This window comes from Bos grunniens, chromosome 17 (assembly GCF_055505025.1).
Source record: "Bos grunniens cultivar Pamir isolate PY7600 chromosome 17, Bosgru_T2T1.0, whole genome shotgun sequence".
Taxonomy (NCBI): Eukaryota; Metazoa; Chordata; class Mammalia; order Artiodactyla; family Bovidae; genus Bos; species Bos grunniens.
In genome coordinates, this window is record NC_141181.1 from 9,783,211 (window position 1) to 9,806,486 (window position 23,276).

Below are 23,276 nucleotides of genomic sequence, written 5' to 3' on the forward strand. Positions count from 1 at the left end.
GAGGTTAGAGAAGCCTGGCATGCTGCATGGGGTCACAGAGTCGGACATGACTCAGCAACTGAACAAGCCCTATATAAGTATGTTTGCTTTAGTGTTATTATCATCATTGCTTTTATATACCTAAGAAAGTCCAATTTCTAGGACTGTATCATCAGGAAGTTATACATATGGACAAATATTAGTTTATAATGGTGCTCATTTTAGCATAATTTATACAAGTTTTAATAGCTTCCCCTCCCCAGTTAATTGGGGATTAGCAGAATGATGGTAAATTTATTTTTATTATTATCATGTAATATATACAGTTATTTCTATGGAGAAAATTTAATAACTTGGAAAATCATTAACATCTAATTTTTTCATTTAATATATATGTAACTATTTACAGAATTTGTGCACATTTGTGTACATGCACATTTTCATTCCCAGTGGACATAAACGTGTATATTTCATCCTCAATGGAAGGAAAAGTCTCAAAATCAAAAGTGTTTATCACTGAATAATAGAATTTCTGTTTCACTAATTGGTATTTACCCAATTCTTTGCGATAAGAATGCATTATTTCTACAGCAAAGAGATTACTAAGAGAGCACCGGGAATGATCTTGAGAGTATAATACATCTCTCACATGTAGAAACAAGGTCGTCTCTGCCTCCAGATGGCACTACCGTTTTCACAGAGAAGTAAACAGTCCCCGACTGATGGGCATTTTGTTTCTTCGTGCCCTGAGCTTGATGGATATGTGTGCCTTGCTCTCCAGACCAGCCTTAGAAGACCCAGTGGGTGCGGGAGGAAGGTTGGAGGGAGAGAGGTGGACAGGCCCTACATACGCCCATCAGAATGTTGCTGTTTCTTGCAGGTTTTACCTGCTTCCAGATTCTCTAAGGTTGTAGGACCATTTGTTGTAACATCCATTAAAACTACTTGAGAGTAAATTAAATTGTTACATTTATAATTATCTGAATAAGCAAGCATGATGAATAAAGTAAGTTTTCCATAACACAGTTTATTTCCTAAGCTAATAAAGGAACTAAGGAGCTATTAGGGCAGAATAAAAATGTTGCATAAAAAAAAATCTATTATCTTCACATTTATTTCTCCTCTACCTTAATGATCTTCCCTCTTGTTCCACCATAGGGTCCCAGTTTTATCAGGCCTGAAATTCAACCCCCTTCATTTCCTTTGACTGTGTAAGAATGGTTCTTTCAGGGACTTAGATAAGCTGGATAGTCTTTTGATTTTTCTTGTCCTTTCCTTTTTTGTAAAGTTGTGCTATTCTCACATAATGATCCTTGAGCTTAACAATATGAAGAAAAGTTAAATGTGAATGAACAGGAAAAGTTATATTTATTAATTGGGATTAGGTGATCTGTGGAACTTTGTAAGCCTCATAGATTTGGGAGGGGTAGACTAATCAGTTGATAAACATTTTAAAGGTTGACTTTTATGTATAAGTATGAAATTCTTGTTTTAAAAACCCCTGAGATTAATAATGTCATGGTTTGGAGTTGTTCTGCCGAGTAGATGTTATATTCATGGAGGCTCTGATGACCATGGAAGTATTGACTTGTCTAGATTTATATTTGTAGTTATTAAGCTGTTACTGTTAACTAGTGTTTTTTTGTAGTAAAAACGATTTTTAACGAGATAAATTACAGGAAATGTAATTTATACATAAATTTATTTTCAGAATCCTTCATGTTTAACATCAGTATGTATGACAAATTATCTTCCAAAAGACCTTAATGTATTTGTTTGACCTACTGGTAATTTTGGGGTGTATTTTTCCAAAGTGGCATAAAGTTCAGAACCTAATTACTTACGGTGGGCAATAGTCAGGGTAGATCACAGTTACCTCCCTGGAAGTGAATTAGTTGACCCAAAAGCTAGATCATCTAGATGGGGATTAGGAATTTACACTTGATGCCTTATTTGTCCCTTTCTTTATTTTAAAAATTAAACCACCAAGAACAATAATAATATCCATATTTTACCACCGAGTTAATACATGTTCATTTGTCATTGTTTCAGATCTGTCTTTAAATTGTTAAACACAAAATGTCACAGTTGAAGTTCAAGTCTTATTTGAATCCCTCCCCCTCACCCGAGCTTTTGCAGAGACAGTTGAGTCAACGTCATATGTATTGTCTGCCCATATTTTTATCCTCTACACATATACATATGCATACATTTAACAATTTTATAGAAATGGAATCTCGCCCTTGCACAATATCTAACAATTTGTGAGCTCCATGTGTGACAATGCATTTGATTTAGTTCTTTCGACTTTCATTACTTTATGTATTTTGTGGCTTATCTGGCTATTCCTGGGCATTGAGGTTGTTTGTGCTGCAAAGACCAGTTTTGTAAATGTCTCCTTACAAAGACATGTCTCCTTATATGAGCAGAGATTTCTGTCAGATGGACAACTGGAAGTAGAATTTCTGGGTAATGGAGAATGTGTGAATCTTGAATTTTGCAAGTCTTTCATGATGTGGGGCAGTGTGTTTATACTGACTTACATTGTCAGCAGTGTGTGTAAGGTCCTGGTCTCCTCACTTCCTTGTTGACACTTTGTGTTGTGAGTAGGAAATAGCGTCTCATTTGTAGTTTGTGAATCTCCCCATAACCAGCGAGGTTAGCATATTCTCCCTGGTGGGCTGCCGTCTATGGGGTCACACAGAGTCGGACATGACTGAAGTGACTTAGCAGTAGCAGCAGCATATTCTCCTAGGTATATCAGACTGTGTTTCCTCTTCTGTAAATTGCTGTTTGTTTCCTGTTTACCCAGATTTCCTTTGGCTAGTCTTCTGTATTTTGATTATAAAAGTGATTCTTCTGTACATTAACCCTTTGGTTATGTAAGTTGAAAACATGACTTGCAGTCGATGACCTGTGCTTTAATCATCTTATGGCATTCTTTTTTCATGCAAATGCTTTACATTCTGATGCAATATTTCATTTTTTTCTCAAGGTTTGTGCTTTTTCTGCCTTACCCAAGAAATCCTTCCCTAACGTACATTCATAAAGATATTTTCTAATATGTGCTTTCTGCAGTATTTCTGTTTTAAGTCTCAAAACTCTTCACGTAGTAGTAGACAAAAGGATTTATTTTTCAGAAATGTGGTTACTCTAGAAAATATTCCACGGCCACCACCATCCTCTAAAATAATTTTCACAGCAATAAGGATAATTTCCTACCATATTTAAGGAGCTCAGACCATAAAACACTTACTCACTGACTTACCAAGAGCAACAGCTATTTAGAAGTTTTTTCAGTAAACACAAGGTAAAACAGAAGTCAGGACTGTGTTTATTTCTGATTTGGTTTGAAGGTTCAAATATTTGTGAAAATAATACATGGGTGTAGGAAGCTGAAATAGAGGAAACTTCTGCTTTTGATGATCCCAGTTCAGGGTAGATTTAGATCGTTATCTTAAATTACATGGGAAATGAACATTAAGGCAACACAGACTGGAAAAGGACAAATGATGTAAATATGGGCTCTCTTCTCCCAATACTCTGTCACCAGATGGAGGGTAGAGGTGACCAGGAGCTCTTTGGGCGTGACCCCTAATTCAGACAACTTACCTTCACAGTGGGGTGGCTTGGGTCAGAGAGGGGAGCTCTGTCACAGACTCACACTTGAAAAATTACTCATTTTTAGAAACCATAAGTAAAAGAGAGTTCATAAGACTGAAAAGCACTGGCAATTGAGTTTTCGAGGCTACAGTTGGTGTTGCTGTTATAAGGCTCTCAGACGAACCTGTTTTTCCTTCCTAAGAAAGGAAGGAACATATCTCTTTAAACCATCTTTCTCTAACTTCTCTTGTTTCTGCTTCTCTCTTCAATTTAAATTACCGATAGACACTGCCTGCATTTTATCGTCGAAGGGCTAAATCTGAATCCCCAAACTGTGACTACTTAGCCAAGAAGCAAGTTAGAATTCCAGCTCGATCTTTTTTTTTTAATTTCACTTATATATTCTAGCACAAATGGAGCCTTCTGAAATTTAACTCAGTTGAACCTACACTTTTAGGAAGAAGTCAGTCTCAAGAAATCAAATGGTTCAACCTGAGGGATTCGTTGCTTCCTTAGCAGTACGAAGGGCGTCACGGCACCCGCCTGTCCACACTGCCTGCAGTCATCCCTGCCTTCAGGGTTGCCTGTGGACCGGTCCCATGCCTTGTACGTGGGTCTCTGTGGCGACACCTAGAGACCGGTGTGCTGCATCGCTGTTGAGAGATGCTTTTACCAGGCTGCGTAGACTGTGAGACTTGGATCACACAGTAAACATGGAATTGGGCTGACAACATCGCTCTGACAGACTCTTAAAAAACCCTTTCTTGTTTATACTGTCTTCCTAATTAAAATGAGCGGAGGTTTTAGAATTGTATGACTTTGTGCCTTGGCATGAGTGGCTTCTCCAATTCCTCTTTGGGAAGATGCGGAGTCGGAGAGCAAGAGCCTTGGGATTCTTGCTGTGTGCTTGCAGAAGAGGCAAGGTGAGGGAAAAGAGCTTATGTATTCCTGCAGCACTGAAGACTCAGCGTTGCTTGTTTAGTCATTAATCTTAGAGCTTAGTTTGGATCTGGATGCAGACAGTAACCTCCATAAGCCTCTCATGTTGTTCAGTTCAGTTCAGTTGCTCAGTCGTGTCTGACTCTTTGCGACCCCATGAATCGCAGCACACCAGGCCTCCCTGTCCATCACCAACTCCCAGAGTTCACCCAGACTCACGTCCATCGAGTCAGTGATGCCATCCAGCCATCTCATCCTCCGTCGTCCCCTTCTCCTCCTGCCCCCAATCCCTCCCAGCATCAGAGTCTTTTCCAATGAGTCAACTCTTCGCATGAGGTGGCCAAAGTACTGGAGTTTCAGCTTTAGCATCATTCCTTCCAAAGAAATCCAGGGCTGATCTCCTTCAGAATGGACTGGTTGGATCTCCTTGCAGTCCAAGGGACTCTCAAGAGTCTTCTCCAACACCACAGTTCAAAAGCATCAATTCTTTGGCGCTCAGCCTTCTTCACAGTCCAACTCTCACATCCATACATGACCACTGGAAAAACCATAGCCTTGACTAGACAGACCTTTGTTGGCAAAGTGATGTCTGTGCTTTTGAATATGCTATCGAGGTTGGTCATAACTTTCCTTCCAAGGAGTAAGCGTCTTTTAATTTCATGGCTGCAGTCACCATCTGCAGTGATTTTGAAGCCCAAAAAAATAAAGTCTGACACTGTTTCCACTGTTTCCCCATCTATTTCCCATGAAGTGATAAAGACAACATAAGTAGGACTACACTGTCCAAAAGGTTGGAGGGTGGGTCTCAATGGCACTGTGTCGAGTTTTTGTTTTTTGTTTTTGTTTTTTTTAAGGAAAAAACAAAAGTGGGTGGTAGAGCAGTACACATGAAGCCATTTGTGTAAAAATTTTAAAGCATATAGGATCACATAGTAAACGTGGAATTGGGCTGACGACATCGCTCTGACACACTCTTAAAAAAAAACCCTTTCTTTTTTATACTGTCTTCCTAATTAAAATGAGCAGAGGTTTTAGAATTGTATGACTTTGTGCCTTGGCATGAGTGGCTTCTCCAATTCCTGCTTGGGAAGATGCGGAGTTGGAGAGCAAGAGCCTTGGGATTCTTGCTGTGTGCTCGCAGAGGCGGCAAGGTGAGGGAAAAGAGCTTATGTACTCCTGCAACACTGAAGACTCAGCTTTGCTTGTTTAGTCATTAATTAGCCATTTATTATTCATATGTGTGTATTTATAGCGAAGTACAAACATATGGGACAAAAACCAGCCTTTCATTATTGCTTGCTCCTGGAGAAAGAGGGACACACAGAGATATCACCCTTGTCTGTAATGTTTTCATTTTATATTTGGAAAAGATCCGAGATGGATTTCATGAATGTTAACATCTTGAAGGTAGTAGGTCTATAAGCATTTTGTTACATGTTTATATTCTTGCTTCTAATTTTCTGTATTTGGATTTCCTTCCCCCATTAACCATCACCACAAAACATGATGAGAAGCTACCGATAACCATGCCCCTAAACAAAACTCTCTGGGACTTAGAACTAAAGAATTTCTTTGATTCCTTGTTTGGGCTTTGGAAAAGAGACATCTGCTGTGACCAGCCGAAAGGAGAGATATTGAGCTCTTGCCAAAACTAAGAGTATGTAGTTGGGACGTGATAAGAAACTGTACTTCAAGCCCCCAGATTGTGTCAAGGTGACGTTGACTTGAGAGCTGGTTACTGAAGATTATCCGAGGCGTCGCTGCATGTGCTGGACTGTGGCTCTGGTGGCTGTATCTGTTCTGTATCTCTGGGAACTTGTGCAGTGAGCTGCAGAGCACACCTTGTCAGTGCTTCTGGCTGAATGGCATGTGACATCACTGTGCTCTGTGGACACAGAAGTGATAGAAGCACAACCTCCATTAGTATGGCGAGAAGGAAACTTGGATGACCAGCCTGTAAGTACTCATTGCTTGGAGTCAGTTTTCCCCTAGCGTCTGAGACGGTCACGTTTACTTCCAGATAGGCAAGAAAAATCATTTCTTTGAGAGAGAGCAAAAGGTCTCCAACCATGTAGGTAAGGTCACAAGACACTCATTCGTATTTTAATTTTGTTTCTTTTATCTTAAATTTTTGTTTAAACTTCTGCAATTAAACTGCAATGTGATATTAAGAGTTCTCTGAATTTAAGTCTCTCAAAATTGGAAGCTCGTAAACTCCAGTTATTGCTCCACTAAAGTGGGGGATGCTGTGAACTCCAGGATGTGAGAGAATCTGATCTTGCAGAGGATGGTCTGGCTTCTTGGTGCATTCTCTGTCCCGGCCTCAATTTCACAATGGACTTTTATTGTAAATTTTATTAGTGGATCATTTAAGGACTTTCATTTATTGGAAGCACAGGTCACCTGATTTGGAAAATCATGGGTGAGAAACAGCCAGTTGGTTTAAGATGAGCTTAGTTCCAGAAGCAATTCTTATTACTTATATTTAATAATAACAGGAAATTTACACATACAAGATTATTATATTTTCTAAGACCTCTGACAAGATTTTGAACTGGATAATCCATAGATTGAGAAATGAATAAATATAAGTTGTTCTTTAAAGAGTTTTCTTTTCCTTTATGTTAACAATATGGTAGCCCTTTAAAAGTACCTAATTTTTTATTGTTTATTGGAGGACAGTTGCTTTACAGTTTTGCATTGGTTTCTGCCATACGTCAACGTGTATCAGCCATAGGTATACATATGTCCCCTCCCTCTCGAAACTCCCTTGAAGCTCCCACCCCATCCCACCCCTCTGGGTTGTCACAGAGCAGCACGTTGAGCACCCTGCATCATACAGCAAGTCCCCACTGGCTATCTGTTCTACATATGGTGATGTATAAGTTTCAATGCTTCTCTCTTTTTTTTTTTTTCTTTTAAATTTTATTTTATTTTTAAACTTTACATAATTGTATTAGTTTTGCCAAATATCAAAATGAATCCGCCACAGGCATACATGTGTTCCCCATCCTGAACCCTCCTCCGTCCTCCCTCCCCACACCATCCCTCTGGGTCGTCCCAGTGCACCAGCCCCAAGCATCCAGTATCGCGCATCGAACCTGGACTGGCAACTCGTTTCTTACATGATATTCTACATGTTTCAATGTCACTCTCCCAAATCTTCCACCCTCTCCCTCTCCCACAGAGTCCATAAGACTGTTCTATACATCAGTGTCTCTTTTGCTATCTCATACACCAGGTTATTGTTACCATCTTTCTAAATTCCATATATATGCGTTAGTATACTATATTTATGTTTTTCCTTCTGGCTTACTTCACTCTGTATAATAGGCTCCAGTTTCATCCACCTCATTAGAACTGATTCAAATGTATTCTTTTTAATGGCTGAGTAATACTCCATTGTGTATATGTACCACTGCTTTCTTATCCATTCATCTGCTGATGGACATCTAGGTTGCTTCCATGTCCTGGCTATTATAAACAGTGCTGCGATGAACATTGGGGTACACGTGTCTCTTTCCCTTCTGGTTTCCTCAGTGTGTATGCCCAGCAGTGGGATTGCTGGATCATAAGGCAGTTCTATTTCCAGTTTTTTAAGGAATCTCCACACTGTTCTCCATAGTGGCTGTACTAGTTTGCATTCCCACCAACAGTGTAAGAGGGTTCCCTTTTCTCCACACCCTCTCCAGCATTTATTATTTGTAGACTTTTGGATCGCAGCCATTCCGACTGGTGTGAAATGGTACCTCATAGTGGTTTTGATTTGCATTTCTCTGATAATGAGTGATGTTGAGCATCTTTTCATGTGTTTGTTAGCCATCTGTATGTCTTCTTTGGAGAAATGTCTATTTAGTTCTTTGGCCCATTTTTTGATTGGGTCATTTATTTTTCTGGAGTTGAGCTGTAGGAGTTGCTTGTATATCTTTGAGATTAGTTGTTTGTCAGTTGCTTCATTTGCAATTATTTTCTCCCATTCTGAAGGCTGTCTTTTCACCTTGCTAATAGTTTCCTTTGATGTGCAGAAGCTTTTAAGGTTAATTAGGTCCCATTTGTTTATTTTTGCTTTTATTTCCAATATTCTGGAAGGTGGGTCATAGAGGATCCTGCTGTGATGTATGTCAGAGAGTGTTTTGCCTATGTTCTCCTCTAGGAGTTTTATAGTTTCTGGTCTTACGTTGAGATCTTTAATCCATTTTGAGTTTATTTTTGTGTATGGTGTTAGAAAGTGGTCTAATTTCATTCTTTTACAAGTGGTTGACCAGATTTCCCAGCACCACTTGTTAAAGAGATTGTCTTTAATCCATTGTATATTCTTGCCTCCTTTGTCAAAGATAAGGTGTCCATATGTGCGTGGATTTATCTCTGGGCTTTCTATTTTGTTCCATTGATCTATATTTCTGTCTTTGTGCCAGTACCGTACTGTCTTGATAACTGTGGCTTTGTAGTAGAGCCTGAAGTCAGGTAGGTTGATTCCTCCAGTTCCATTCTTCTTTCTCAAGATTGCTTTGGCTATTCCAGGTTTTTTGTATTTCCATACAAATTGTGAAATTATTTGTTCTAGCTCTGTGAAGAATACTGTTGGTAGCTTGATAGGGATTGCGTTGAATCTATAAATTGCTTTGGGTAGTATACTCATTTTCACTATATTGATTCTTCCAATCCATGAACATGGTATATTTCTCCATCTATTAGTGTCCTCTTTGATTTCTTTCACCAGTGTTTTATAGTTTTCTGTATATAGGTCTTTAGTTTCTTTAGGTAGATATATTCCTAAGTATTTTATTCTTTCCATTGCAATGGTGAATGGAATTGTTTCCTTAATTTCTCTCTCTGTTTTCTCATTATTAGTGTATAGGAATGCAAGGGATTTCTGTGTGTTGATTTTATATCCTGCAACTTTACTATAGTCATTGATTATTTCTAGTAATTTTCTGGTGGAATCTTTAGGGTTTTCTATGTAGAGGATCATGTCATCTGCAAATAGTGAGAGTTTTACTTCTTCTTTTCCAATTTGGATTCCTTTTATTTCTTTTTCTGCTCTGATTGCTGTGGCCAAAACTTCCAAAACTATGTTGAATAGTAATGGTGAAAGTGGGCGCCCTTGTCTTGTTCCTGACTTTAGAGGAAATGCTTCCAATTTTTCACCATTGAGGATAATGTTTGCTGTGGGTTTGTCATATATAGCTTTTATTATGTTGAGGTATGTTCCTTCTATTCCTGCTTTCTGGAGAGTTTTTATCATAAATGGATGTTGAATTTTGTCAAAGGCTTTCTCTGCATCTATTGAGATAATCATATGGTTTTTATTTTTCAATTTGTTAATGTGATGTATAACATTGATTGATTTGCGGATATTGAAGAATCCTTGCATCCCTGGGATAAAGCCCACTTGATCATGGTGTATGATCTTTTTAATGTGTTGTTGGATTCTGATTGCTAGAATTTTGTTAAGGATTTTTGCATCTATGTTCATCAGTGATATTGGCCTGTAGTTTTCTTTTTTTGTGGCATCTTTGTCAGGTTTTGGTATTAGGGTGATGGTGGCCTCATAGAATGAGTTTGGAAGTTTACCTTCCTCTGCAATTTTTTGGAAGAGTTTGAGCAGGATAGGTGTCAGCTCTTCTCTAAATTTTTGGTAGAATTCAGCTGTGAAGCCGTCTGGACCGGGGCTTTTGTTTGCTGGAAGATTTTTGATTACAGTTTCAATTTCCATGCTTGTGATGGGTCTGTTAAGATTTTCTATTTCTTCCTGGTCGAGTTTTGGAAAGTTGTACTTTTCTAAGAATTTGTCCATTTCTTCCACGTTGTCCATTTTATTGGCATATAATTGTTGATAGTAGTCTCTTATGATCCTTTGTATTTCTGTGTTGTCTGTTGTGATCTCTCCATTTTCGTTTCTAATTTTGTTGATTTGATTTTTCTCCCTTTGTTTCTTGATGAGTCTGGCTAATGGTTTGTCAATTTTATTTATCCTTTCAAAGAACCAGCTTTTGGTTTTGTTGATTTTTGCCAGCAACAAAGGAACACAGCCCTGAGCTTCAAGATACAGGCTGCCCAAAGTCACCCCAAAACTATAGACATCTCATAACTCACTACTGGACATTTCATTGCACTCCAGAGAGAAGAAATACAGCTCCACCCACCAGAACACCGACACAAGCTTCCCTAACCAGGAAACCTTGACAAGCCACCTGTACAAACCCACACACAGCGAGGAAAGGCCACAATAAAGAGAACTCCACAAACTGCCAGAATACATAAAGGACACCCCACACTCAGCAATTTAAACAAGATGAAGAGACAGAGGAATACTCAGCAGATAAAGGAACAGGATAAATGCCCACCAAACCAAACAAAAGAGGAAGAGATAGGGAATCTACCTGATAAAGAATTCCGAATAATGATAGTGAAATTGATCCAAAATCTTGAAACTAAAATGGAATCACAGATAAATAGCCTGGAGACAAGGATTGAGAAGATGCAAGAAAGGTTTAACAGGGACCTAGAAGAAATAAAAAAGAGTCAATATATAATGAATAATGCAATAAATGAAATTAAGAACACTCTGAAGGCAACAAATAGTAGAATAACAGAGGCAGAAGATAGGATTAGTGAATTAGAAGATAGAATGGTAGAAATAAATGAATCAGAGAGAATAAAAGAAAAACGAATTAAAAGAAATGAGGACAATCTCAGAGACCTCCAGGACAATATTAAACGCTACAACATTCGAATCATAGGGGTTCCAGAAGAAGAAGACAAAAAGAAAGACCATGAGAAAATACTTGAGGAGATAATAGTGGAAAACTTCCCTAAAATGGGGAAGGAAATAATCACCCAAGTCCAAGAAACCCAGAGAGTCCCAAACAGGATAAACCCAAGGAGAAACACCCCAAGACACATATTAATCAAATTAACAAAGATCAAACACAAAGAACAAATATTAAAAGCAGCAAGGGAAAAACAACAAATAACACACAAGGGAATTCCCATAAGGATAACAGCTGATCTTTCAATAGAAACTCTTCAAGCCAGGAGGGAATGGCAAGACATACTTAAAATGATGAAAGAAAATAACCTACAGCCCAGACTATTGTACCCAGCAAGGATCTCATTCAAGTATGAAGGAGAAATCAAAAGCTTTTCAGAGAAGCAAAAGCTGAGAGAATTCTGCACCACCAAACCAGCTCTCCAACAAATACTAAAGGATATTCTCTAGACAGGAAACACAAAAACAATGTATAAACTCGAACCCAAAACAATAAAGTAAATGGCAACCGGATCATACTTATCAGTAATTACCTTAAATGTAAATGGGTTGAATGCCCCAACCAAAAGACAAAGACTGGCTGAATGGATACAAAAACAAGACCCCTACATATGTTGTCTACAAGAGACCCACCTCAAAACAGGGGACACATACAGACTGAAAGTGAAGGGCTGGAAAAAGATTTTCCATGCAAATAGGGACCAAAAGAAAGCAGGAGTAGCAATACTCATATCAGATAAAATAGACTTTAAAACAAAGGCTGTGAAAAGAGACAAAGAAGGTCACTACATAATGATCAAAGGATCAATCCAAGAAGAAGATATAACAATTATAAATATAAATGCACCCAACATGGGAGCACCACAGTACATAAGACAAATGCTAACAAGTATGAAAGGAGAAATTAACAATAACACAATAATAGTGGGAGACTTTAATACCCCACTCACACCTATGGATAGATCAACTAAACAGAAAATTAACAAGGAAACACAAACTTTAAACGATACAATAGACCAGTTAGACCTAATTGATATCTATAGGACATTTCATCCCACAACAATGAATTTCACCTTTTTCTCAAGCGCACATGGAACCTTCTCCAGGATAGATCACATCCTGGGCCATAAAGCTAGCCTTGGTAAATTCAAAAAAATAGAAATCATCCCAAGCATTTTTTCTGACCACAATGCAGTAAGATTAGATCTCAATTGCAGGATTAAAACTATTAAAAAATCCAACATATGGAGGCTGAACAACACGCTGCTGAATAACCAACAAATCACAGAAGAAATCAAAAAGGAAATCAAAATTTGCATAGAAACGAATGAAAATGAAAACACAACAACCCAAAACCTGTGGGACACGGTAAAAGCAATCCTAAGGGGAAAGTTCATAGCAATACAGGCACACCTCAAGAAACAAGAAAAAAGTCAAATAAATAACCTAACTCTACACCTAAAGCAACTAGAAAAGGAAGAAATGAAGAACCCCAGGGTTAGTAGAAGCAAAGAAATCTTAAAAATTAGAGCAGAAATAAATGCAAAAGAAACAAAAGAGACCATAGCAGAAATCAACAAAACATATGGTGATGTATAAGTTTCAGTGCTTCTCTCTTAATTCATCCCACCCTCTCCTTCCCTCATTGTGTCGACAAGTCTGTTCTCTTTGTCTGCATCTGTTTCTTCCCTACAAATAGGTTTATCAGTACCATTTTTCTAGATTCCATCTATATGTATTAATATGCAATACTTGTTTTTCTCTTTCTGACTTCACTCTGTGACAGGCTCTAGGTTCATCAGCTTCACTAGAACTGACTCGAATTTGTTTATTTTTGTGACTGAATAATATTCAATCATATATGTACTAAAATGGTACATTTTTTTGGTATTTTTTTCTTTTTTATTACTTTTAAAAAATTTTATTTTCTAATTGAGGAAAATTGCTTTACAGTGTTGCATTGGTTTCTGCCATGCAACAATGTGAATCAGCTGCAGGGATATATACATCCCTTCCCACTGGAGCCTCCTTCCCCTCCTACTTCAGATCATCGCAGAGCACCGTGCTTGGCTCCCTGTGTTTATAGCAACTTCTCACCAGCTGTCTGTTTTACACGTGGCGGTGTATGTATGTTGATGCTATATTCTGTATTCGTCCCACTCTCTCCTTCCCCTACTTTGTCCAAAAGTCTTATCTCTATGTCTCTGTCTCCATCCCTTCCCTGCAAATAGCTTCATGAATACCATTTTCTAGATTCCATATATATGTGTTAATACATGATATTTGTTTTTCTTTTTCTGACTTGACTCGGTATAATAGGCTCTAGGTTTATCCACCTCACTAGAACGGACTCAAATTCATTCTTTTTTCTGGCTGATTAATATCCCATTATATATATATACCAGAGAAGGCAATGGCACCCCACTGCAGTACTCCTGCCTGGAAAATCCCATGGACAGAGGAGCCTGGTGGGCTGCAGTCCATGGGGTTGCAAAGAGTCGGACAGGACTGAGGGACTTCACTTTCACTTTTCACTTTCATGCATTGGAGAAGGAAATGGCAACCCACTCCAGTGTTCTTGCCTGGAGAATCCCAGGGATGGGGGAATCTGGTGGGCTGCCATCCAAGGGATCACACAGAGTCGGACACGAATGAAGTGACTTAGCAGCAGCAGCGGCATATATATGTACCACAATTTCTGTATCTATTCATCTGCTGAGGGACATCTAGGTTAATTCCACGTCCTGGCTATTGTACATACTGCTGCAATGAACATTGGGGTTACATGTAGTTTTTTTTTTCTCAGTTAAACAGGAATATGCCAGGTTTTCTAAGGGAATATGCCCAGCAGTGAGATTGCTGGGTCGTATGGTAGTTTTATTCCTACTTTATTGAGGACTCTCTACTGTTCTCCATAGTGGCTATAACAATTTAAATTCCCAGCATCACTGCAGTAGGAGTCCCTTTTCTCCACATCCTCTCCAGCATTCACTGTTTGTAATTTTTTTTTTGTTTGTTTGTTTTTTTGTGATAGCCATTCTTATTGGTGTGAGGTGATACCTCATTGTAGTTTTGGTTTGCATTTCTCTAGTAATGAGCGCAGTTGAGCACCTTTTCATATGTTTATCGGCCAGCTGTATGTCTTCTTTGAAGAAATGTCTGTTTAGGTCTTCTGCCCATTTTTTGATCGGTCCTTTTATGTGTTGTTGAATTCTACCTGCTAGAATTTTGTTGCGGATTTTTGCATCTATGTTCATCAGTGATATTGGTCTGTAATTTTCTTTTTCTGTGGTTTCTTTGTCTGATTTTGGTGATGGTGGTCTCGTGGAATGAGTTTGAAAGTATTCCTTCCTCTGAAATTTTTTGGAAGAGTTTGAGAAGGGTAAGTATTAGCTCTTCTCTAAACATTTGGTGCAACTCACGTGTGAAGCCATTTGGCCCTGGGTTTTGTTTTTTGGGAGATTTTTGATCACAGTTTTGATTTCAGTGCCTGTGATTGACTTGTCCATAATTTCTGTTTCTTTCTGGTTCAGTCTTGGAAGGTTGAACTTTTCAAGTATCTGTCCGTTTGTTCCAGGTTGTCCATTTTATTGGCATGTAGTTGCTTGTAATAGTCTCTTGTGATCCTTTGTATTTCCATGTTGTGTGTTGTGACCTCTCTCTTTTCATTTCTAATTTTGGTGATTTGAGTCTTCTCCCTTTTTGTCTTGACGCATCTGACAAATGGTTTGTCAGTTTTGCTTATCTTCTCAAGGACACAGTTTTTAGTTTTACTGATCTTTGCTATTTCTTCCTTTATTTCGTTTTCATTTAGTTCTGATCTGATCTTTCTGATTTCTTTTCTCCCACTAACTTTGGGACTTGTTTGTTCTTTTTCCAGTTGCTTTTGGTGTCAGGTTAGGTTGTCCACTCGATGTCTTTCTTGTTTCTTGAGACAGGATTTCATTGCTACAGATAGCCCTCTTAGGACTGCTGCTGCTGCATCCCATAGGTTTTGAGTTGTGTTTTCATTGTCATTTGTTTGTGTTTTTCCATTTCCACTTTCATTTCTTTGGTAACCTTTTGGTTATTTATAAACGTATTGTTTAATCTTCTTGTGTTTGTGGATTTTTTTTTTAACCGTTTTTTCTTTCCCCTGTAACTGATATCTAATCTCTTCAGATTGTGGTCAGAAAAGATGCTTGATACAATTTCAAGTTTTTAAAATTTACTAAGGCTTGATTTGATTTGTGACCCAAGGTGTGATCTATCCTGGAAAATATTCTGCAGGCACCTGAGAATGTATTCTTCTGCATTTGTGTGGAATGTCCTGACAATCTCAGGTAGGCTCCTCTGGTCTAATGTGTCATTTAAGGTTTGCGTTTCTTTATTAATTTGTTTTGATTATCTGTCCATTGATGTAAGAGGGGTGTTAAAATCCCTACGATTATTGTGTTACTGTCAGTTTCCCCTTTTCTGTCTGTCAGTGTTTGCCTGTGTATTGAGGTGCTCCTATATTGGGTGCATAAATATTTACAATTGTTATGTCTTCTTCTTGGCTTGAGCTCTTGACCACTATGTACTGTCCTTTCTCGTATTTTGTAATATTCTGTATTTTAAGGTCTATTTTGTCTTATATGAAAATTGTTACTCTGACTTTTTTGAGTTTCCATTTGCATGGAGTATCTTTTCTCATCCTCTCACTTTCAGTCTGCATGTGTCTCTAGGTCTGAAGTGGATCTGTTGTAGACAGCACATATATGGGTCTTGTTTTTGGATCCGTTCAGCCAGTCTATGTCTTTTGGTTGGAGTGTTTATTTTATTTACATTTAAAGTAATTATTGATATGTATGTTCCTTTTGGCAAAAAGTACGTTCATTTTGATGTGACTTTTACTTGATAGGTTTATTAAAAAACATGTGAAATACTAGTTTATGGACTTAATCTTCAAGTTTTTTAAAAGATAGATAATTTAAAGGCTTTTATTTACATTGTTATTTAGAATCATAATATCCTCTTGTGATTGATTAGAGTATCATTCTTAAACCCACTATTATATAAAGGAGAATTCTTAGCAAAGAGAAAGTATGTTTTCCTTAAATTCCGAAGGAAGAGCACTGGTAAAAACAGACTGTAGGAGGGTGGGAGTAGGTGAAGTGGGTGAAAGAGGTCAAACAGCACAAACTCCCTGTCATAAAATAACTGAGTTCTGAGGATGTAATGTATAGCATGGAGTCTGTAGTTGAGAACACTGTAGTTATATTTGAAAGTTGCTAAGAGAGTAGATCTGAAAAGTTCTCATCATAAGAACAAGAATTTTGTGATTATGTAAGGTAATGGGTGTTAACTAGATTTATTCTGGTGGTCAGTTTGCAATGTGTATAAATGTATTTTACACCTGAAACTAATTCAGTGTTTTTTGTCAGTCTGTTTCTGTTTTTAAAAAAACAGAATTTAGGACTAAGTTACTTCCTTAGAACATTTTACTGTGAACTTATTTAAGCTATGATAGTTGAAAGAACCACCTAGATAATCACATCTTTATATGAAGTTTCCATACAAAATTTCAATTTTACTAATATATATTTTTAGTTTCAACATTTTATCATCTTAATTTACAAAGAACCAAGCTAGAAACTGACTTATTGACTTAATAATCAGGGGCAATTTTTAGGTAATTCTTAGGAAGATAAAAATAGCAGTTAAAATATACTTACTAAAACTGGAGAAGTATTGGGTCTAAATGCTGGAGTCTTGGTTTAGAACTTTTGACAAAAATAATATTGTGGCAATGAAAACAAAGACTAAGGCTAGCAGATAAATACTTGGAAATGCACAGTTACCCTGAAGATGTCAACATATGGATTACTGAAATTAGGCTGTGAATAGTTTACAGTTCTGAACAGTTTATGGCTTATACTAAGGAAAAACACTAACAATTTTTGTGCAGAAAGGGAAAATATAAATGGCTAATAAACACACGAAAAGTTGTTTTATCTCACTACTAGGGAAATATAAATTGAGACACTAAACATCTATTGCTTGCTTTCCATATTGCTAAAAATTTTAAATAAATTGTATTTTTTGAAATGAGTGATACACATATGCTTCTAATGAGATTACAAATTGGGATGTCTTTTCTGGAAAGCAGTTTGGCAATATGTTAATAGCCTTGTTTTGTTTACCCTTTGACTCATTATCCCCACTTCTAGGAAACTATCCTTAGGGAAAAATGTGAACAAATTTTTTATAGTGATTTATTGCAGTATTAGCATGACCAAGAAAACAACAACTGATAGGGGAATTCATCAACAAAGTTTGGTGCATTCCTATTATTTGGGACTTTATAGCTATAAATATTTTCCAATAACTTTCGGGAGAACAGAAAATACTGAATGAAAAAGCAGAGTTTAAAATAATCTATATAGCATGACCTTTTCATATATTCATATAGGTAAAATATACATTCTTAGTTTTATTCATAGATGAAATACAGTATTTCTCTGGGTAGTGATATATTATGGTTTCACTTTTCTTAACACTTTTTATATTCACTGTTATCTATAATTAGTGTATTATTTCTTTTTTTTTTATAGGACAGGAATGTGCTCCTGTACATTTTATTTATTTATTTATTTTTAGAGTGATAACCTTTTAGAATTTTTTTGTCTGTTTTATTTTTGGCTCTGCTGGGTCTTTGCTGTTGCGTGAGCTTTTCTGTAGTTGCAGCAAGGGGGGCTACGCTCCAGCTGCAGTGCACGGGTCTTTCACTGCAGTGGGCTTTCCTGCTGCAGAGCACAGGCTCTAGGGCGCATTGTCTCAGTAAGTGCAGCACATGGGCTCAGCACTTGCAGCTCCTGGGCTCTGGGGCACGGGCTCAGTAACTGTGACACACACTCCCAGCTACTTCACAGCATGTGGGATCTTCCTGGACCAGGGATCGGGCCCTCGTCTCCCGCACTGTCAGGGGGATTCTTTACCACTGAGCCGCCAGGGAAGCTCCCGTCTATTGTTTTTATAATCGGAAAGTTAAAACAGCTTCCCTTTTATTTATTTAAAATTTTTTTCAATTGAGGTATGGTTGATTTATAGTGTTAATTTCTGGAGTACAGCAAAGTGATTTGGTTGTATATATATCTGTTTTCTCCTTATGGTTTATTATGCAATATAGAGTGCAGGTCCCTGTGCTATACAGGAGGACCTTGTTGTTTATCTGTTTTCTGTGTAGTCCGTTTCTCCTAATGCCATGCTCCTAATGTATCCCTGCCTCCGTCTTTCTTCTTTTGTAAACACAAATTTGTTTTTTGTGTCTCTGAGTCTGTTTCTGTTTTGTAAATAAGTTCATCTGTGTCATAGTTTAGATTCAACATACATATAAGTGATAGCATGTGGTATTTGTCTCTTGATTTACTTCACTTAATATAATGTTTAGGTCTATCCATGTTGCTGCAAATGGCATTATTTCATTCTTTTTTATGGCTGAGTAGTATTCCATTGAATATTTGTTGCACATCTTCTTTATCCATTCATCTGCCAGTGGGCGTTTAGATTGCTTCCATGTCTTAGCTATTGTAAATAGTAACAGCTGCCCTTTTATAAGCAAAGAAAAACCATCTAGCATTTAGAAAAATATTCTATGAATTGTAAACTTTTAATGGATGATTTGGTTATTTCACTTGAGTTTTAATTATTGAGTTTGATGCTATGGAGTATAAAGAGATACAGTATGATATCCATCTTCCAGGAGTTTAAAATATAAGAAAAGCAAGATAAAGCTCTGCTAAAAATCCTACAAGTGCTCTGAGTTTTCAGAACCTACTTCTATATATATAGTTACATGAAATAAGAGTATTTATAACCACCTGATAACAGCAGTGATTAATAGAAGTATTAATTTGATTATGTAATTAATTGAGGCCCGGTTTGGCCCACCTGTGATTACATGTTACACCCTGCCACCCTCCCCTTTCCATTTAGGTTAAAACATAAAATATCTTTTCCTTCAGGTGCTGGGTCCCTGCCAGTTCATGTGTGACTGATAATAAAGGAACCTTATTATTTTTTAGCTAAGGATATTAATTTGGCCACATGTTGGCTTGCCTGCTACTCAGCACAATAGCAAAAGGAGGAAGGTGGGAGGGGGGATTCTTCTAAGTTTTTTTCTTATCTAAAAATCGTTGCCTTTTAATTTCCAGGAAGGCATTGCTGAGGGCCTGTCACCAAGTGGTTGGAATTCTCTTTATTTCAATTTGCTAGCTAGGTATCTCAGTGGGTAAAGAATCCGCCTGCAATGCAGGAGATGCGGGTTCAATCTCTGGGTTGGGAAGATCCCCTGGAGGAAGGCATGGCATCCCACTCCAGTAAGCTTGGCTGGAGAATCCCATGAACAAAGGAGCCTGGCAGTCCATAGGGTTGCAAAGAGTCAGGCATGACTGAAGCGACTGAGCACACAAGCAACCTGCTATTCGTGTTAATATACTAGTTGGGACATTCTTCTAGTCATAAACAGTAATGGGGCAAAGGATACTGCTCTTTTGTTGAAAGAAGTGTGGCATTTTTTAATACTAAAAGAGTTGAAAGAGCTGCTAACTAATGTAAAAATGCGATGGTGAACTAATGTCTTTAGAAGGATGTATTCCTAATGAAGTGGGACTTCTGTTAGATTTGAGTGATTTACAATTCATTTAGATTCATTATGTGCATATGCTTGCAAATCATATTCTAGAACTATGAAAAAAGATATTTGGTGTGCTTGCCAGTCTGGTGAAATCCTGTCTATCAGTGGTAATTTATGCAGACTTTAACACTGTTTTCTTTGCAGAATAAGCTGTTTAATTAATGGATCAATACAATTTCACAAAAGTAAACCATTCAATCAAAACTAATTATATGTTTGGGAGGCATGATAAAATCATTTTAATATGGGAAGCTATATGAAAAGAGAGCTTTTTTATGACCCCTCTATACAGTTTATAGCCATATACTTCGATTTGAAGACTTTGTTTGCTTAAATAAAATATAATTGAGTGAACTCTGCATGTTACAGCGTTTTTGTTGTTGTTGCTAATGAGCAATACTTCTCTTCGATTATAGAGATCATCTTCCTAGCAGACATCTTTGACTTTGATTGCTGTGCGGTGTTGGGAATTGAAATTGCACTGCCTTGTATGTGCATTCTGGTTCTGGATGGCTATTTGGCTTCCTTGGTGGCTGAGTGGTAAAGATTCCACCTGCCAGGGCAGGAGTCATGGATTTAATCCCTGGGTTGGGAAGATCACTGGAGGAGGAAGTGGCAACCCACTCCAGTGTTCTCGCCTGGGAAATCCCATCATCAGAGGAGCCTGGTGGGCTATATAGTCCATGAGGTCATGACTGAGCACACATGCACTTTGGATGGTTGTTAGTGCTGTGACCTTGGGAAAGTCATTAATTTCTGTAAGTGTCAATTTCTTCAGTTGTGAGAATCTACTTAATTCATTGGGATTGTGAGGAATAAATGAATAATACATACATGGTCCTTAGCACAATGCCTGGCACTGGTGTCAGTGTTCACTCTGTAAACAGTTCCCATTATTAAGACACATATTTTTAACTACTTGGTATCACATTTTCTTAGACTAAAACATGTAAGTCCAATAATCATGCAACTTAAATTCACATCTCTCTGAAATTGCCAGCTGTCTGATTTCAACACTGAGATATGTGTCTGTTTCGTGTTTTCCAGATCACGTATTCTGGTAGTCAAGAAATTGAAAAACAGTTTTTCCTTAACAATTATTTTGTCTGATAGTGAATTGTCTTATTTTAATGTTCTTAGAATTTAATATTTGAAAGGATCCTGTTGGTCAGGATCTCTCTTTCAGCCTTTTTGGTGGCATCATATTGCCATTCAGATAAAAAGTCCAGACTTTCTATCATGGCCTTTAAGATCTAGTCGAGCTCTCTTTTCTCCTGTTTTACTTTCTCTCTCACAGCTCAAGTGTCTCTGGGCTGAATTTCTTCCCAGCTTTCCAACAGTGGGCAGTTTTCTCTGCATGCCTCTCAACCCCACAGCTGCCTTGCCCCTTACCTCATAGGACTTCAGGGCTCAGCATACCATTTCTCCATCAAGAAGGCATTCCAGGGCACTTCCCTGGCGGTACAGTAATGAGGATTCTACGCTTCCACTGCAAAGGGTGTGGGTTCAGTCCCTGATCAGGGAACTAAGATCCTGCATTCCGCCCGGCACAAGCATTCCAAATTCTATGATCTTAAATTCCCCTTCTATGTATTCTTACTATTCTTCATACTTTTCTATCAAGGATACATTAATGCATTATCAGCATTGTGAATATTAGTGCTACTAATAACAACTGCTTTGTCATTTTGCATCATTTAACTGTCTTCCCGTGTAGAAAGCATACCCACGTGAGGACAGTGCTGTGACTCTTCTCTTACTGGGTTTAGCATTTAAACGCTGGAAACCTCGGAGAATAGTAGCAAGAACTGCTGGCAGTGGACGGGGCACTCAGCCCCTGGCAGGCAGCTGCTGTGTGGGTGCTGTGCACACAGGTGCCTTGCTGCCGGCGCTTGTATGAAGCAGGAACTTCCCTTTAAAAACTTTCTCTAACTTACCATTAGAGACACCTTGCATTTGTAAAATGGTTTGTAATATCAAAGGGCTCTCAAATTTTTATTAATACAGAGCATACAAACCTTGCTAGAAAGAGGCAGACTCCTCATAAAATCTAGTTATAACTCATTCAAGGACTAGTCAATATTTTGTTGCAGTGGGAATTTTGTTAAAACTTGGTAACTTCCAAAAGTGAAATCCCTTTGAAGAGGGTGTGGTATATATTTACAATGGAACATTGCTGCTGCTGCTAAGTCGCTTCAGTCGTGTCCTACTCTGTGCGACCCCATAGACGGCAGCCCACCAGGCTCCCCCGTCCCTGGGATTATTACGTGGCCATAAAAAAGAAAGAAATCTTGCCAGCTGTGACAACATAGATGGACCTAGAGAGTTTTAAGATGAGGGAAATAAGTCAGAAAAATAATGAATGATTTTACCAAAATCATTCAGTTCAGTCGCTCAGTCATGTCCGACTCTTTGCAACCCCATGAATCGAGCACGCCAGGCCTCCCTGTCCATCACCAACTCCTGGAGTTCACTCAGACTCACGTCCATCTAGTCAGTGATGCCATCCAGCCATCTCATCCTCTGTCGTCCCCTTCTCCTCCTGCCCCCAATCCCTCCCAGCATCAGAGTCTTTTCCAATGAGTCAACTCTTCGCGTGAGGTGGCCAAAGTACTGGAGTTTCAGCTTTAGCATCATTCCTTCCAAAGAAATCCCAGGGCTGATCTCCTTCAGAATGGACTGGTTGGATCTCCTTGCAGTCCAAGGGACTCTCAAGAGTCTTCTCCAGCACCACAGTTCAAAAACATCCCAAGCAAATGGAAATGAACAAACAACAAGAGAAACAGAATTGTCGATACAGAGTAACAAGCTGGTGGTTATCAGAGGAGAAGGGGGTGGTAGTGTAGGAGAAATGGTGAAGGGGCTTAAGAGGTACAGACTTCAGCAGTACAATTAGTTAGGAGGCTGTAATGCACAGCACAGAGGGTAACGTCAGTAATACCGTAATAACTTTGTATGGTGACAGGTGATAAGCAGACGTTGTGGTCATCATTTTGTAATGTGTAAAAATATCAAATCACTCTGTTGTACATCAGAAACTAATATGATATTTTAAGTCTTGATACTGCAATAAAAACTGTAAGTCCCTCACCAGTGAGAAGGGAGTGAAGTTTTTGTGCCTATGTTGTGAATGTCTGTAAGAAGAGTTGATGATTCTGGGGGTTGACAGATCTATCTTAACCTTCTCTCTTGGCTACTCCCAGTTGGAAAATATGAGACGGATTTGTGTGCTACACATGCGTGCAGTTGGTGAAAGATTTGCAAGGTATTTTCGCTCGAGAGCTTTAGATAGAAAGGTGGTGACTGTAAATGATGCCCTTCCCATAA

At 38.2% G+C, this 23,276-nt stretch overlaps 1 protein-coding gene across 47 annotated transcripts in view; it reads left to right on the plus strand.

Annotated features, from left to right (window-relative positions):
• The window catches only part of NR3C2 (nuclear receptor subfamily 3 group C member 2), a 457,363-nt gene that overhangs the window by 31,812 nt on the left and 402,275 nt on the right, over window positions 1-23,276 (plus strand). The window contains exon 3 of one of the 47 annotated variants that reach the window (XM_086346435.1): window positions 10,643-12,768. The exons of 43 other annotated variants lie outside the window; for them this stretch is intronic. In XM_086346435.1, the coding sequence (XP_086202561.1) occupies window positions 10,643-10,754 (112 nt within the window). In that variant the 3' untranslated portion in view covers window positions 10,755-12,768. Of the gene's footprint in view, window positions 1-4,039; window positions 8,798-10,505; window positions 10,592-10,642; window positions 12,769-23,276 lie in introns of those variants that run through there. 3 more of the 47 variants (XM_086346445.1, XM_086346448.1, XM_086346426.1) reach the window with 3 other exon arrangements.